General features: G+C 40.8%; 1 protein-coding gene across 10 annotated transcripts in view; it reads left to right on the forward strand.

Moving 5' to 3' along the window:
• The window catches only part of ADAMTS17 (ADAM metallopeptidase with thrombospondin type 1 motif 17), a 420,881-nt gene that overhangs the window by 351,180 nt on the left and 54,161 nt on the right, over positions 1 to 15,540 (forward strand). Inside the window, exon 22 of one of the 10 annotated variants that reach the window (XM_058542333.1) lies at positions 4,784 to 5,249. The exons of the other annotated variants lie outside the window; for them this stretch is intronic. Within the exon in view, the coding sequence (XP_058398316.1) occupies positions 4,784 to 4,928 (145 nt within the window). The 3' untranslated portion in view covers positions 4,929 to 5,249. Of the gene's footprint in view, positions 1 to 4,783; positions 5,250 to 15,540 lie in introns of those variants that run through there. 10 annotated transcript variants of the gene reach the window in all.

A 15,540-nucleotide genomic window follows, 5' to 3' on the forward strand; every position in this document is an offset into this window, starting at 1 on the left:
CACATATATGTGCACTCAGTCTCCCCTCATCTCATGGTAGGCCCACAGCACCTCTGCAGAACTCCAAGGAATAAAGTTTAAAAACTGTCAGTCAATGGTTTCTGCTTTCTGTAATGATGGAATAGCGTGTTTTGGACCATCCCTCAATATTCTTCTAGAATGTTACTCTAGAGCTGTGTTGATCAATATGGTAGCCACTAGCTAGTCCAAATTGAGATGTGCTGTAAAGGTTAAAACACACACCAGATTTCAAAGATTTAGTATGGAAAGTGATAATAAAATATCTTAATAATTTTTGGTATTGATTGTACATTGAAGTAATTATATATTGGATACATTGGGTCAAATACAATATATTATTACAAGTAAATTCACCTATTTCTTTTTCCTTTAATGTGGATACCAGAAAATTAAAATTACATATGCGGTTCACATTTTATTTCTATTGAATAGCACTGCTATAGATTAACATAACATTCACAATGTTCAGGATACAATCCAAAATTACTAGACTTACAAAGAAACAGAAAAATGTGACCCATACTCACACGAGAAGGCAATTAATGGAAACTGAATCCAAGATTATACATGTTGGGATTAGCAGACAAGAATTTCAAAGCAGCTATTACAGTTATGCTCAAAGACATAAGGAAAAATATGGTCATAATCAATGAACACATAGGAAATCTCAGCAGAAAAAAAGAGACACTCTAAAAAAGAACCAAATTTTAGGACTGAAAAATACAATATCTTAAATTTTAAAAATTCATTCAATGGATCTAACCACAGATTGGAGATGACAAAAGAAAGATCAGTGAACTTGAAGAATAGAAATTATCCAGTCTGGAAAATGGAAAGAAAATATTGTTGACAATGACAGAGACTCTCACCTGTAGGATAATATCAAGAGTTCTAACATAAGTGTAATTGGAGTCACAGAAGGAGAGGAGAGAGAGAATGGAGCAGAAAATAATCATTGAAGGAGCAATGACCAAAAATTTCCCAGATTTAGTGAAAGATAGAGAGAGGTAATCAGGTTACATCTTGAGTATTACAACTGGATTCCAGATGAATTCAAAGTGAGCCAGCATAGCATGTTTATGACTTTGCTACCCACAGATCTTCTAGGAGAGGACTTCATTGCACCAGAAAACTCTAACTAGAAAATCATGTAGGAAAACACCTGCAAAAACAGTCACATAAACAAGCATGAGTTAACAAAGGTGCCAACTCTATAAATTGGTGCTACAGAGCTGCTCTAAGCTTGGATAAAAAACATCAAGTGTGTGTGTGGCTCCAGAATGCTCACGGAGTCATTATGGTCTGACAGATCACAGTCCTGCAGCCTTGCCATGTTTGAACACAAGTTCAAGCCAAACACACTTTAGACTAAAAGTAACTTCAGAAGGACATTCTTAGCATCTCCTTAGAACAAGGGTCAGCAAACTTTTCTGTAAAGGGCTGGATAGTAAATATTTTTGGCTTTGCAGGCCACAGTCTCTGATGTCTATTTTTCTTTGTTTTGTTTCTCTTAGAAATGTAAAAACCATTCTTAGCTCCTGGGCTATACAAAAACAATCTGCAAGCCAGAATTGGCTCATGAACCCTGCCTTAGATTATTAGTTACCCTTATTTTGCCCACTGAGATGTTGGGACCATCACCTCAGTATGAGCCTGAGCTCTGAAGGTACTACCTCAGGGAATGCATTCTCTTGCTATACAAAGGAGGGCACGTTATAATACTGAGTTACTTTTTATTGCCCTGTTTCAGTACTCTTGTTAAAAGCATCCAGCACAGCCCTGAGCACATCATACAGCATCAGTAATTTCATTCATTTAACATGTATTTACTGAGCCCCTTCCCATTTACTAGACCCTGTTCTAGGTACCAAGGTATTTAGAGGTAAGAAAAACAGACAAGGTCTTTGCTGTCATGTAACTTGATAAATACTCGGTTTCTTCCTACCACTCTCATTTCTGTCCCACCCTCTTCCATTCCCTACCTGACTCTATAAAATCATGTCGATCGGACTTAAAGAATGAGTGTTATTTCCAAAAGCGAGGGGAAAATAAAATTGATAAAAGAGAAGACAGCACCTGAAATTTACCTCAGAGCCTAGAAAAGAAATGCCTGGATGCCTATGCTAGGCTGGTTCTGTTTGTTGTTTGTTTATTTGGATCATCTGACTTTGTACTGTTTGTTAAAGTGGAGACATGAAGATGAAGTGTTACAGCTTGTCAAATAGTGTTTACTGTTTGGCTAAAGAAATGTGTGATCTGGTGGTAGATTTTAAAACTCTTGCAAATCCTAGTTTTTGTACACGCGCATACACAATATACGTGTGTGTATATATATATATATATATATATATATATATATATATATATATATATATATAACGTACTGATATTATATATATTGTTGTTAGTGCCATGGAGTCAATTCCGTCTCCTGGCGACCCTGTGTACAGTAAAGCAGAACCCTGCCCGGTCTTTCTGCACCATTCTCTCACCTTCTGGCACTATATCAGATAATGCTCTGCTGCTATTCATAGGGTTTTCATGGCCAACTTTTTCAGAAGTAGGTGGCCAGACCCTTCTTCCTAGTCTTAGTCTTGAAGCTCCACTGAAACCTGTCCACCATGCGTGACCCTGCTGGTATTTGAAATACCAGTGAGATAGCTTTCAGTATCACAGCAGCACACAGTCGCCACAGTATGACGACTGACAGATGGATGGTGTGGTTCCCTGACCAGGAAACGAACCTGGACCATGGCAATGAGATCGCCGAATCTTAACCACTAGACCACCAGGGCTGGCTAATATATATACACATGCACACACACACACACACTCATACACATTTAGACAATAAAACTTGAATTATTGTATAGCATCATCTAGTTATTATGAGTCTTTCTCAAGAACATATAGTAATATGGACTCAGGCTAATAAGTGAAGAAAAGTAAAGAGGCTGACCTTAGAAAATGAGTGCTAGATAATCAGAAAGAGATTTAATCCATAGGTGAAAAGTGACCTTGGGTAAGTGGGATGTGGTTTGGAGGTGTGTAGGGTCTGGAGAGCAAATGTCTGCTTTACGTGGGGTAGGCGTGATTGGAGGACAGAGCTTGTAACCTGGAAGAAGAGCCCAAGAACCCTATGGTGCAAACTTTATTAAAGAGGCCAACATGCAACCCACTGTTGAATCTGGCAAGGTGAAAGAGCCTTTCTATATTATTGTTACTCTTTGACCTTTAGAACAACAGAGATGTTTGTCTTTTTCCTTTATATTTCCTTTTATTTCCCCTGATCTCCCTTTAATTTTCTTCAACCCCCTTTTTCCGTCAAGTTCCCGACAGTTTCCTTTACCTTCCCAACTGCATACCATTAGCACCTCTTTATTCTAATCCTGCTCGTAGCTCTGTGGACACTTCTCCCAAATCCCGCTATAACCGTATGGAATCTGGAATCTGACACAGAGGGCAGATGGCCTCTCTCCAGCATCTCACACACCAACACAAACACATCGGCCATCCTGGCCCTGACATTGGCAGGAGAGGCAGAAATCACAGATCAGCTCAGCTGTTATGACTGTGGCCAGCAGCCTTCACCTTGCTGACCACAGTCTGCAGGAACGAGGCCCCACCATCATTTGGCATCCAAAGAGTAACCATGTGTGCCAGCTCCTTAAGACCCAGCCCCAGATAGTCCTGGAGCAAGGAGGTGGGGTAAGACAGGGAGACAGGCTCATTCTGGAGCACATAGCTCATGCTTCACCAGATTTAATATTTTTGCAATCTTTTAGAGCTTTTGGCCACTTGAAAAGGCCGTTCCAAGCTATTAGATAGTTCCCTGTAGTATTTATGATTTGAACTTCTTCCCAGGCAGTACATGTTGTACTGTACATTGAATTAGGGTGATTCAGAAAAGAATATTCAACATCTTATTGGCAATCGAATTGAATACTCATCAATACTTTCTGCAAAGAAGTGTATTTGAATTTTCAACTTGTCCTCTTTGCTCATTTATCTTAACCAGATTTGCCTTGTTTTGGGTAAAATTGAATGGATTCCTTCATGTTTTTATGAAAGCATGTTCCCTGTATGTTTGTGTGTGTGTGTGTGTGTGTGATCATGACTTAAGAATGAAGCCTGGAACATGTGGATCTTTAGGTACAGTCAAGATCTGAAAAGATACCATTGTTTAATCCATTTGTAGCTAGTCTGAAACTTAAAGACTTTCTTTCCCGCATTCCTCTAAAATAAAATAGGTAAATCTAATTGTGAATAGCACCATTGGTCTACTACATGCCTTACTGATAGTATATGAATGGTGAGGAGACATTTACATTAGTTTAATTCCAGGAATTTTTTCTGACACTACCCAAATTTTAGAACCTCACTTGTATTTAAATTAAATAGTAAAATTTTGAAGCCTTTACTTATTTATCTAAATTAGGAAACATTCCAGATGGAGGAAGAGAAAGCATTTCAGAGTGTTGTCTTGAATTAGAAAATTCTGTTTTCTTCTTTTCCATACCTAACATACTCCATCCTTAACCATTTGATCATCTGAACATCCCTCCCTTTGATCATTACAGAGGACAAGAGAATTCCCAGATAGCAGTTTCACAGTTAACAGGATTTTTCTATTGAGAAATGCTTTGCATGTAGACCCTGGGACCCATTAAAAGGTCTCTCTCTCTTCCTGACTTTCTGAGTAATAGATATGAAGAGCATTGAGCACTTGATGTTGCCTTTGATTTTTATGTCACATTTACAGGAAAGGAAAAGTAAATGGAAAAGGTGAAACTCAATCTGAGGAACAATCAAGATTACAAAGTGATCCATCAGAAATGAAGGGGAAATATATATTCTCCAGGTTCTACAAGAAATATCAGACCATAGAAGGAATGCCTCTGCAGTGAGGGTGGACAATGAATAATTCCTAATTTGTAGTATCTCTAGGGATATTTCAGAAATGAGCTTTGGATGTGCTTGGTGGCAGCCTCCCAGAACAGTTTCTTCCCCTTGGGGGTTAATGAAGGTTACTACTGCCAGAATTCTGCACTGGCTGGCTCTCTTACAGGAATGAACAGTCCACAAAAAGATCATTCTTTTCTCCTTACAGGTACATATTTATATACAAAGACATTGAAAGTAAAAAGATAGAAAAAGATGTATCATTCAAACAGAAACCATAAAGAAAGCAGGAGTGCCCATACAAATATCAGACAAAATAGATTTTAAAACAAAAATGGTCCCTAGAGATTTAAAAGGAACATTTTATAGTTATAAAAAGACAATTCATCAGACATTTATAACAGTTATAAACATATATACATCTAACAACAGAGCCCTAAAATACAGCAAAATCTGACAGAATGAAGAGAGAAATAGAATAAACAGTTCAACAATAACAGTTAGAGACTTGAATACCCAACTTTCAGTAATGGATTTTTAAAACTAGGAAGATCAACAAGGAAATAGAAGACTTGAATAATACCATAAACCAACTAGACTTAATAGATATCTATAGAACATACCACCCCAAAACAGCAGAATATATATTCTTCTCATTTGCACATGAAACATTCTTCATATGTGTATAGACCTTATGCTAGGCCATTAAATAAATCTCAACAAATGTAAAAGGACTGAAATACTACAAAGTATATTCTTCAACCACAATGGAATAAAATTAGAAATCAATAATAGAAAGAAATTTTGGAATCTCACAATTACATGAAAATTAAACAAAACACTTCCTAAATAACCAATGGGTCAAAGGGAATTTAGAAAATACTTTGAGATGAATGAAAATGAAGACACAACATGCCAAAGCTTAGAGAATACAGCCAAAGCAGTCCTTAGGGGGAAATTTATAGCTGTAAACACCTATATTAAGAAAGAAGAAATATTTCAAATCAATTACTAACCTTCCACGTTAAGACACTGGAAAAGAATAGCAGCTAAACCTAAGGCAAGCAGAAAGAAGGAAATAATAAATATTAGAGCAGAAATTAATGAAATAGGGAATAGAAAAGCCATAGAGAAAAATCAGGGAAACCAAAAGTTGATTATATCAACAGAACAAAAAATTGACACACTGGGGGCTAGCCTTATGGTCGAGTGGTTAAAGCTCCACATGCTCTGCTTCGGCAGCCCAAGTTTGCAGGTTCAGATCCCAGACATGGACCTACTCCACTCATCAGCCATGCTGTGGAGGCATCCTGCATACAAAATAGAGGAAGACTGGCACAGATGTTAGCTTAGGGCTAATCTTCGTCAAGCAAAAAAAAAAAAACAAACAAAAAGGAGGAAGAGTGGCAATGGATGTTAGGTCAGGACTAATCTTCCTCACCAAAAAAAAAAAAAAAATGGACACACTTAGCTAAATTGACCAAGAAAAAATGAGAGAAGATTCAAATTATTAAAATCATAAATGAAAGAGGGGACATTACTACAGACTTTGCAGAAATAAAAAAGATTGTAAAGGAATACTATGAACAGTTGTATGCTGATGAACTATATGCCAATAAATTAGGTAACTGACATGAAATGGGCAAACTACCAAAACCGAATAAAGAAGAAATAGAAAATCTCAACAGACCTATAACAAGAGATTGAATTACTAATCAAAAAACTTCCCACAAAGACAAGCCTAAGACCAGAAGGCTTCACTTGTGAATTCTAACAAACATTTAAAGCAAAATGAACACCAGTTCTTCACAAACTCTCCCAAAAAATAGAAGAGGAAGGAATACTTCCCAACTCATTCTGTGAGGTTAGTATTACCCTGATACTAAAACCAGACAAAGACGTCACAATAAAGAAATACTACAAACCAGTATCTCATATGAATATTGATGCAAAAATCTTCAACAAAATACAAGCAAACTGAATCCAGCAATATATAAAAAGGATTATACACTATGACCAAGTGGGATTTATCCCAAGAATGCAAGATTGGCTTATCATCTGAAAATCAATTAATGCAATATACTATATCAATAAAATAATTTTTTACCAACAACATGATCATCTCAATGGACACAGCAAAAGACTTTGACAAAATCCAAGACCCTTTCATGATAAAAACACTCAACAAACTAGGATTGGAAGAGAACTTCCTCAACTTGATAAAGGGCATCTACAAAAAACCCACATCATACTTAATGATGAAAGACTAAATGGCTCCCCCCTAAGATCAAGAATAAGACACAATATCTATTGTTGCCACTTCTATTCAACTGGTGGTTCTATTGTATTGGAGATTCTAGCCAGAGAGTTTAGGCAAGAAAATGATATAAAAAGCATCTATATTGGAAGTAAGGAAGTAAAATTATCTCTATTTGCAGATGATATAACCTTGTATATAGAAAGTTCTAAGGAATCCACTAAAAAACTATTAGAACTAGTAAATACAGCAAGGTTGCAAGATATCAGATCAGTAAACAAAAATCAATTGTATTTCTATACAGTAGCAATGAACAACCCAAACATGAAATTAAGAAAACAATCCCATTTACAATAGCATCAGAAAGAATAGAATATTTAGGAATAAATTTAACAAAAGTGCAAAACTCAAACTCTATAAACTACAGAACATGTTAAAAGATATTTAAAAGGATCTCAATAAATATAAAGACATCTCGTGTGCATGGATCAGAAGCCTTAATACTGTTAAGATGGCAATATCCCACAAATTGATCTTCAGATTCAATACAGTCTCTGTCAAAATTTCAGCTGTCCTTTATTGTACAAATGGACAAGTTGATCCTAAAATTCAAATGAAATTGCAACAGGCCTCAGATAGTCAAAACAATCTTTAAAAAGAGGAACAAAGTTGGAGGACTCACGATTCCCAATTTCAAAACTTACTGCAAAGCTACAGTAATCAAGACAGTGTGATACTGGAATAAGATAGACATATAGAACAATGGAATATAATTGAGAGTCCAGAAATAAACCTATACATTTTGAGGCAATTGATTATTGACAAGGTTGCCAAGAGCATTCAATAGGGAAAGAACAGTCTTTTCAACATATGGTGTTGTGACAACTGGATATCCACATGCAGAAGAATAAAGTTGGACACCTGCCTCACACCACATATGAAAAGTAATTCAAAATGTATTAAATAGCTAAAGAGCTATTGTATAAAATTTGTATAAAATTCTTAGAAAAAAACATCAGAAAAAATCTTTGTGACCTTGGATTTGGCAGTGATTTCTTAGATATGACAGCAAAAGTATAAGCAGTAAAAGAAAAAAATAGATAAATTGGGCTTCATGAAAATTATATGTGCTTCAAAAGATAGCATCAAGAAAATAAAAAGACAACCCACAGAATGGGAGAAAATATTTTCAAATCATGTCTAATAAGAGACTTATATCTAGAATATATAAAGAACTATTACAACTCATTAATAAAGTGACACATAACCTGATTTAAATGGAGCAAAGGATCTGAATAGACATTCTCCAAAGATACACAAATGTCCAATAAGCACATGAAAATATGCTCAATATCATTAGTTATCAGGGAAATGCAAATCAAAACCATAAGGAAATACACTTCACACCCACTAGGATGGCTATTTTTTTTAAATACCGATAATAACAAGTTTTGAGGAGAGTGTGGAGAAATCAGAACCCTTATACACTGGGGTAGGAATGTTAAATGGTGCGGCCACTTTTAAAAATAGTCTGGCAGTTCCTCAAAAGGTTATACATTGAGTTACCATTCTACCCGATAATTCCACTCCTAGTTATACACTTAACAATAATGAAAACATGTCCACACAAGAACTTGTACACAAATATTGACAGCATCATTATTTATAACAGCCAAAAGGTCAAAACATGGCAAATGTTCATCCACTAAAGAATAGACAAAGAAATATGGTATATTATATAGCCATAAAAAGGAACAAAGCACTGATACATGCTACAATATGTGTGAACCTCGAAACATGCTAAGTGAAAGAGACCAGACACAAAGAGCCACATATCATAAAATTCCATTTGTATGAAATATCCAGAATAGGCAAATCCAAAGAGACCAAAAGTAGATTGGTGGTTGCCTTGGGCTAAGGAGGACGTTGTGGGAGGGTATTGGGGGTCCATAGCTGAAGTGTACAAAGTTTCTTTTTGGCATAATAAAAATATTCTAGATTGTGGTGAAAGCCATTGAATTTTACACTTTAAGTGGTTGAATTGTGTGGTATATGAGTTATATCTCAATAAAGCTGTTAAAAAATAAACACAAAGAAGCACACATTCATTATTGCAGGCTCTTGGAGCTCTAAGCAGAGGCTTCCAGCAAGTTCCCATGAGTACAGAGGCTGATAGGCTGGCCCCCACCCCAGAGCCCACATATCTCAGGACACAGCGGGAGCTTAGGACAGTTAGAGTCTTGGCTGCAATGTCCTAAGTGGCCTCTCTCAAGCAAGCATTGCTGGATCTTATTTTAATAGCCATCCTTTTCATGCCAGGGCAGCTTATCTCATCTGTCCTCTCTTACTACCAAATGCCAGTTCTCTCCCTGAGCCTCTGGTTGGGATTCTTGGAGAAAGAATTGATAAGTGCAGTCAGTCATCCTCCAGGTGGTCCTGTTTGAGTTGACTTTTCCCACTGGTTGCCTCCCAGGCCTCCCAGTGTCCTCCATGCCTTTCCTCTGGAGGAGCTTTCTAGTAAGGTATACACCCAACGTAGTAGCCATTTCCCAAAGACGCTGGCAAATGAGGCTGAAAGCCCTTCTCAGCATGCCAGCCATCATCCTTATAGCCTCACAGAAAAGCTGTCCCCTAGCATCAAATTGGAGGCGCCACCCAGGTAGGCAGGCTGAGTTTGCAATAGGGAGGCAGGGACACCCCTCCCCCTGCCACTGGTGCTCTCCGTGCCTCTCACTGGTTGGGGGGACCCAAGGCGGCGGGGTGTCTGTGTCTCTGAGCAGTGGTTTGTACATCCATAACATGAAGAGAATAATACCATTTGGTGATCCATCTATTTATTTACTTGGTCATTTCTTTTTAATATTTATACCATATACTACCGTGTTCCCAAAGGATTTGACATTGGCTACTTAATATCACCCGCCTACCCTACCTACCTTGCAGAGTTTAGTACTGGACAAGATGAGAAAGGGCTTCGTAAACTGAAAAGGGAGGCCAGTCTCCCGGACAGGGATCCCCACTCCGGGATCCATCTAGACCATGTAGACCTGCCTGTCCTCCTGGTGGCCCCAGCTCACCCAAGTCAGTCAAATCCTGCCCTGAAAAAAGCCCTGTCCCTCACCTTCTCCTCACCCATGGCATCTCTTCCCCAAACCCCAAAACAGAAACGTTAGGATAAGAATGAGCAAACCTTACACGCTGTTGAGACCATTAAAATAAGAACTTGACAAAAGCTGTGGCCAGGACCCCTTCCTACAAAGACAGGATCATTCTTTCCAGAGTAATGTAGATTGTTTAAATGACTGAGCACATCCCTTATGGTAGCATTTTGCATCCCTTCCTCCCTAAGAACTCACTTGAGCCTGTCTAGAAAGGTCCCACCGAGGCTGGATCCATAAGTCTTCAGAGGGTGCCTGTGGAGCCAGCATCATGGAACTTGGGTTATTTCTGACCGTCTGTGTGCCTGCGTGCCACACCTGTGCTCAGCCTGATTGCACTGTTGCAGACTGAGCTCCCTCAGTACCTTGAGGATCTTCTTTTTACAAACACTTCGATTGCTTTGGGTTTCCCCATGGTGCACAGCATTATTCCTGTGCCCCTGGGGACAGGGAGTGTTAGCTAGGAGACATGCCAGCTTTTCCTATTCCAAGGAACCTCTGTGTGCCTACACATTTAGGCTAAGGGCCACTGTGTCAAGGAAGAGGTGGAATGAAGGATTTCTTGGGTGAGCCAAAGACATTGCCCTGGGAGGTAAGAGATTTAACCTTCTCTTGTGTGGGAATGAGTTGATGGGGTCCTTTTCTGAGAGAGGTTTTGATCCTGGAGGAATAAGGTTAACAAGTAGGTGTCGGGCACACAAGGGAGCAGGATGGAGAACGGGTGGAGAGGGTCAGCGCAGTCTGAAGCCACACCTGGCTCTTTCTTCAGTTCTGCTTGGGACCCTCCCTGAGGGGGTCTTACAGAGTGGCCTAAAATGTCAAAGGAAAGGGTTTGCAAATGAAATTGATCAGGCTGCTTGTTGGCCAAGGCCACAAACGCCAGTTCGGATACTGACAATGGTGTCCTTCATTCCAAGCCCACAGGAGCTTCATGGTGCTCTCAAGGTGAGGCTGTGCGTCCTGTCCCCCAGTGCCAAGTGCTTGCCGAGCCCACAGAGGGCAAGTCCTGCACCCCTCGCACTGGCCAGCTTGCCAGGCATCCGCCATGTGTACACAGTGGTGCTGGTCCCAACAAACTTCCCACAGCAGGGCCCGTGGCAAGTTTAGAGGGAGGAAGGACTCCATGGTCATGTCAGAAAGGGAAGTGCTGGGTCACACAGAGCCGCATGGGGCTCATTACTGCACAGTCCCTCGCTGACACACTTTTGATGTGCCACCATGAGAACACCGCGATTGTGCTGTTTCCCCAGGAGAATTTTGATCTTGGAAGCTGCCCTTCTTAGAGCTTCTACAGACAGGTGCTGCTGGCAGGAGGCTCAAGGGGCCACCACCCTGCGAGGTGAACTTCTCAGGGTGACTCTCTGCCTCCGCCAGAAAAATACACTCAGTTGACATCTTCCTCCCACTGAAGAGAGGATCAAGTGTGGTGGGAGGCAGGAGACCACCCAGTTAGCTAATGACTTGCTGCAAATGGAACTCCTGCCCCACCAGCCTCCTACCTGCTCTGAAGCCTTGGCTATAGCATGTAAATACAAAAGAAATGACCTAGGACCACCACCTTCTAAAGCTCATTGGGTCTGGTCTTTAGTGAAGCAAAATGCTTCATTTGGGAGATCTGCATGCCAAGGTTTTTTGATCCCAGACAACAGGAACTGAATCTAAAAATGTACCAAAAGGATAAGAGTATGCAGAAAGGACGTGGAGTAGCTCCCTCAAATTGAAGAGATGCTGAAAAGCGGGTCTTGGGGAGGGGATCTCGAAGCCAGCTCCAGTGGACAGGCTCTGCAGGGCACTGTGGGCATGCTGCCTCCCCTCCAGGAGCTGCTCCACTCAGAATCCAGGTTCCTGGAGAAGGTCTGATCAGCCTGGCTCAGCTCACATGCTCTCCAGGGGCGTGGTGTAGACACCCAAAGGAAAACTGAGATGTTCTTACCAGGAGAAGGAAGACAACGCTGGAAAAGCAAAAACAGCAGACACGTCCTCCACCCCAAACACGTAGAGACATGCTGATGTCATGATCAAACCGAGACTAAGAAAGACCATCCAACGGACGGTGTCCAGCTAGGATGAGAGCCGGCAGTCTATTAGCAGGCGGGCTACTGTACTGGAAAATTCCTGTGTCCTGGTAAGAAAGGCAGCCTGACGAGAATGTTACTCTTGGATGTGAACTTTCAACATCAGCAGCTGTACTATTCTCAAAGCATGAGAGTTTTTTTCCAAACTCTTAGTGACTGGGTGTGGTGCAACCTGTTACCAAACCCGGGCTTCTCCTGGTTATTTTAACCCCCACATTGTACATAAGCACCAGTTCCTGGAGTGTAACCTGATCAGGTGTGATGGCTGAAAAGAAATATTGCTGGGTCCAGTGATCTCATCAGCTGCTGGTTAAGCTCTACTCACTTGTCCTCTGCTTCCCTGCTGAAAATTCAGTTTGTTCCTATAAATCTCAGAGAAACATTTTTTTCCTCTCAAAAGAATATTTGGAAAGGACTTCACTGTAAAAGCAAAGAATCTTAAGACTGAGAACTTGTGTTCTTCTTGATAAGATGTAACTTATGGAGGTAGCTGAAATCCAAAGTGGAGTGGGAGAGGGCCAGTCCGGTCCTGCCTTGTCCATAGTGAGGAGAGAAGGGAGGGAGGGACTGGGAAGTGGGTGTAGTCATGCCATTTTACAGGTGAAGACTTTGAGTTGCTTAGTTGTTAAGTAACTTACCCAAGGTCATACTGGTAGCAAGTAGAACTCAAACCGAAGTTTTCCGACTTTAAATTAGACATTTTCTGCTATACTGTTCTCATTTTAAAAATAATACAACCTGCTTCTACCGTGGCATGAAAAAGAACTCTTTTTGACCAGGGCACCTTTAAATAGGTATTCGAAAGTGGGACAAGAGAGGTCAGCAGATGGCATGTATAGTGGACTTCAGCTCAAAGGGGGACTGAGAGGAAGCTGTGGTAGCTCCCTTCTCTGCAAGTGAAACATGCAGCTGGAGGTTTGATGTTTTGAAGTTAAACACTAGAGCAATTTTACTGAATGCTCCAGTTGATCAGTTTTCTGGCTTGTTCTTGGTGTTATCTGGACCCACGCTGGAAAAGAAATTAAAATTCAGGAATTCAGCCATCTAAGACTAGGGGCTCAAATATGAAGGTGGTTTCCTAGGAGGCCTGTGTGTATGCAGAGTATCAGGGGGCAGGGAGAGATGCTTGCAGGGGTGCTATCCTGTGAAGACCAAGAAAACTCACTCTGGACCCCAGCTGGCCAGTGTTGGCTCAGAGAGGCTGGGAGGCACCTCACACCCTCTCACTCAGACCCAAGTGAGCAGTGGCACAAGTTACAGGGACTGGACAGGTGAGAGGTCGTCTGTGGCCCAGGTCTGAGATTTTCTGGGTAAGAAGTTAAACCTGCCCAATCAGGGATCAAACCCATAGCCTCTGACACCTCCATCGTGTCCACTGTGGCCAAACAATGAGTTCGCCTGGGCCAAATGCCAGGTGTGGGCAGACACCTCTGTCACTCCCGTTACAATAATCTGTATGGCTCTGTTGACTCCTTTGTTTATTGTTCCCCTTCTTTTTCTTGTTCTCTTCCCCACAAGGACAAGGACCTTGTCCGTGCCCCATTCATTGAGCAGATATTTGTAGAGCATGTACCAATGTGCCAAGTGGGCACTGGAAACTTATGTGTGTGGCTCTCTCTCCAGTGCCCCACAGCACCCAGAGCCTAGGAGGGCTAGTAAGTCCTTTGATGGATAAATGGATTATTTAGTACTGGTGGAGGGAAAGTGCCTCAGCCATCCCTGAATTCCTCATTTCTACGGTCAGTATCATTGTATTGAAAATGAGGTTTAATTCCAGCACCATGAGCAATTACCCACGAGAGGGCAAATGTCTGGACTGGACAGATGCTCCATTGACAAAAGGGTAGAAGTCAGAGGCTGGTTTGGGACCCTGCTGTGTGTTCAATTGTCCCCTGGTTAAATCATTCACTTTCCCTCAGTGCAGTCTGTGGTGGACTTTATCCATGCTGTGTCCTGCCCACAGCTCGCCTCGACTTGACCTGGACCTGACTCTGACTTTGACTTGACCCTGAACCCTCCCAGTAGCCCTTCCCATTCTGCTAGCTCAGCATCAGTTCTTGTAGAAATTCCTTACATACTTCCTTCACCTAGTCATGCTTTACCATGGCCTTTATTTAGATAGATTTGTTTTAAAGTTACAAACAAAAGATCACTATATCCTTATTATGTAGAGGCACCAAAGCACACAATTTGTTAGGCTCATTAGTTAATCAAGAAAAGAGCAAAATGCTCTCTCCATATTACCCAGGAGTGGCCTCATGTGGGGGTTATTGAGATCATGGACTTGGTCAAGGCAAGCATGGGTTCAGGTCCCAGTGCCACCACTACCTACAGGCAAATTCATGGACAAGTTACCTGATCTCACCATCTGTAAATTAGGAAATTAGAACCTCTCTCAGAGAAGTCTTGAGAAGATTAGGTGAAGTAATGCCTATAAATTCCTCCACCCCGAGTAAGCACTCAATGAACACTAGCCAAAACCATCATCACTGCTCAGCTACAAAACTATATTAATGATAGACATCAGCCAGTTGGTAGGCCCCAGCATTTTATGGCTTCTCCATCATTTCTTAAGATACTGCACACACACACACACACACACACACACACACACACATTTTTAATACAGTGTATAACTACATAATTTAAATCACCCATGCTGGTATTTTCCAGGTAATAAAAGATTGGGGGAAGGTCCTAGTGTGTGCTAACGTTCCCCTTCTTGTCAGAGCAAGTTTATATAATTTATATGTATTTCAGGGTAAATTGAAATAGCAGAAAAATCTCAAGTTGTTCATTTCTAACCTCATGAATGTTTCTGAGCTCTAGATTGTGAACTTCAGATCATATTATCAGCAGGATGGGAGTAGAACTTAGGGAGGGAGAGGGATTATGAAAGAGCTTCAGCATCATTCAAACCCCAAGATTGGATTACAGGCTCTGTGCGTGACTGGAAGCTTCACAGATGTGTCATGCCCAGGTGGTTCATTACAAACCTGGCTGGACTGATCGTGGGAAGTAAGAGTAAGGAAGTTATGCTTGATGGGGATGGATATAAAATGCTGGATTCTGCCACTACTTCTGCCTGCTAACCTGTATTTGAATTTAAATACCACTGAAGGAAGGA

This window comes from Diceros bicornis, chromosome 5, assembly GCF_020826845.1.
Source record: "Diceros bicornis minor isolate mBicDic1 chromosome 5, mDicBic1.mat.cur, whole genome shotgun sequence".
Taxonomy (NCBI): Eukaryota; Metazoa; Chordata; class Mammalia; order Perissodactyla; family Rhinocerotidae; genus Diceros; species Diceros bicornis.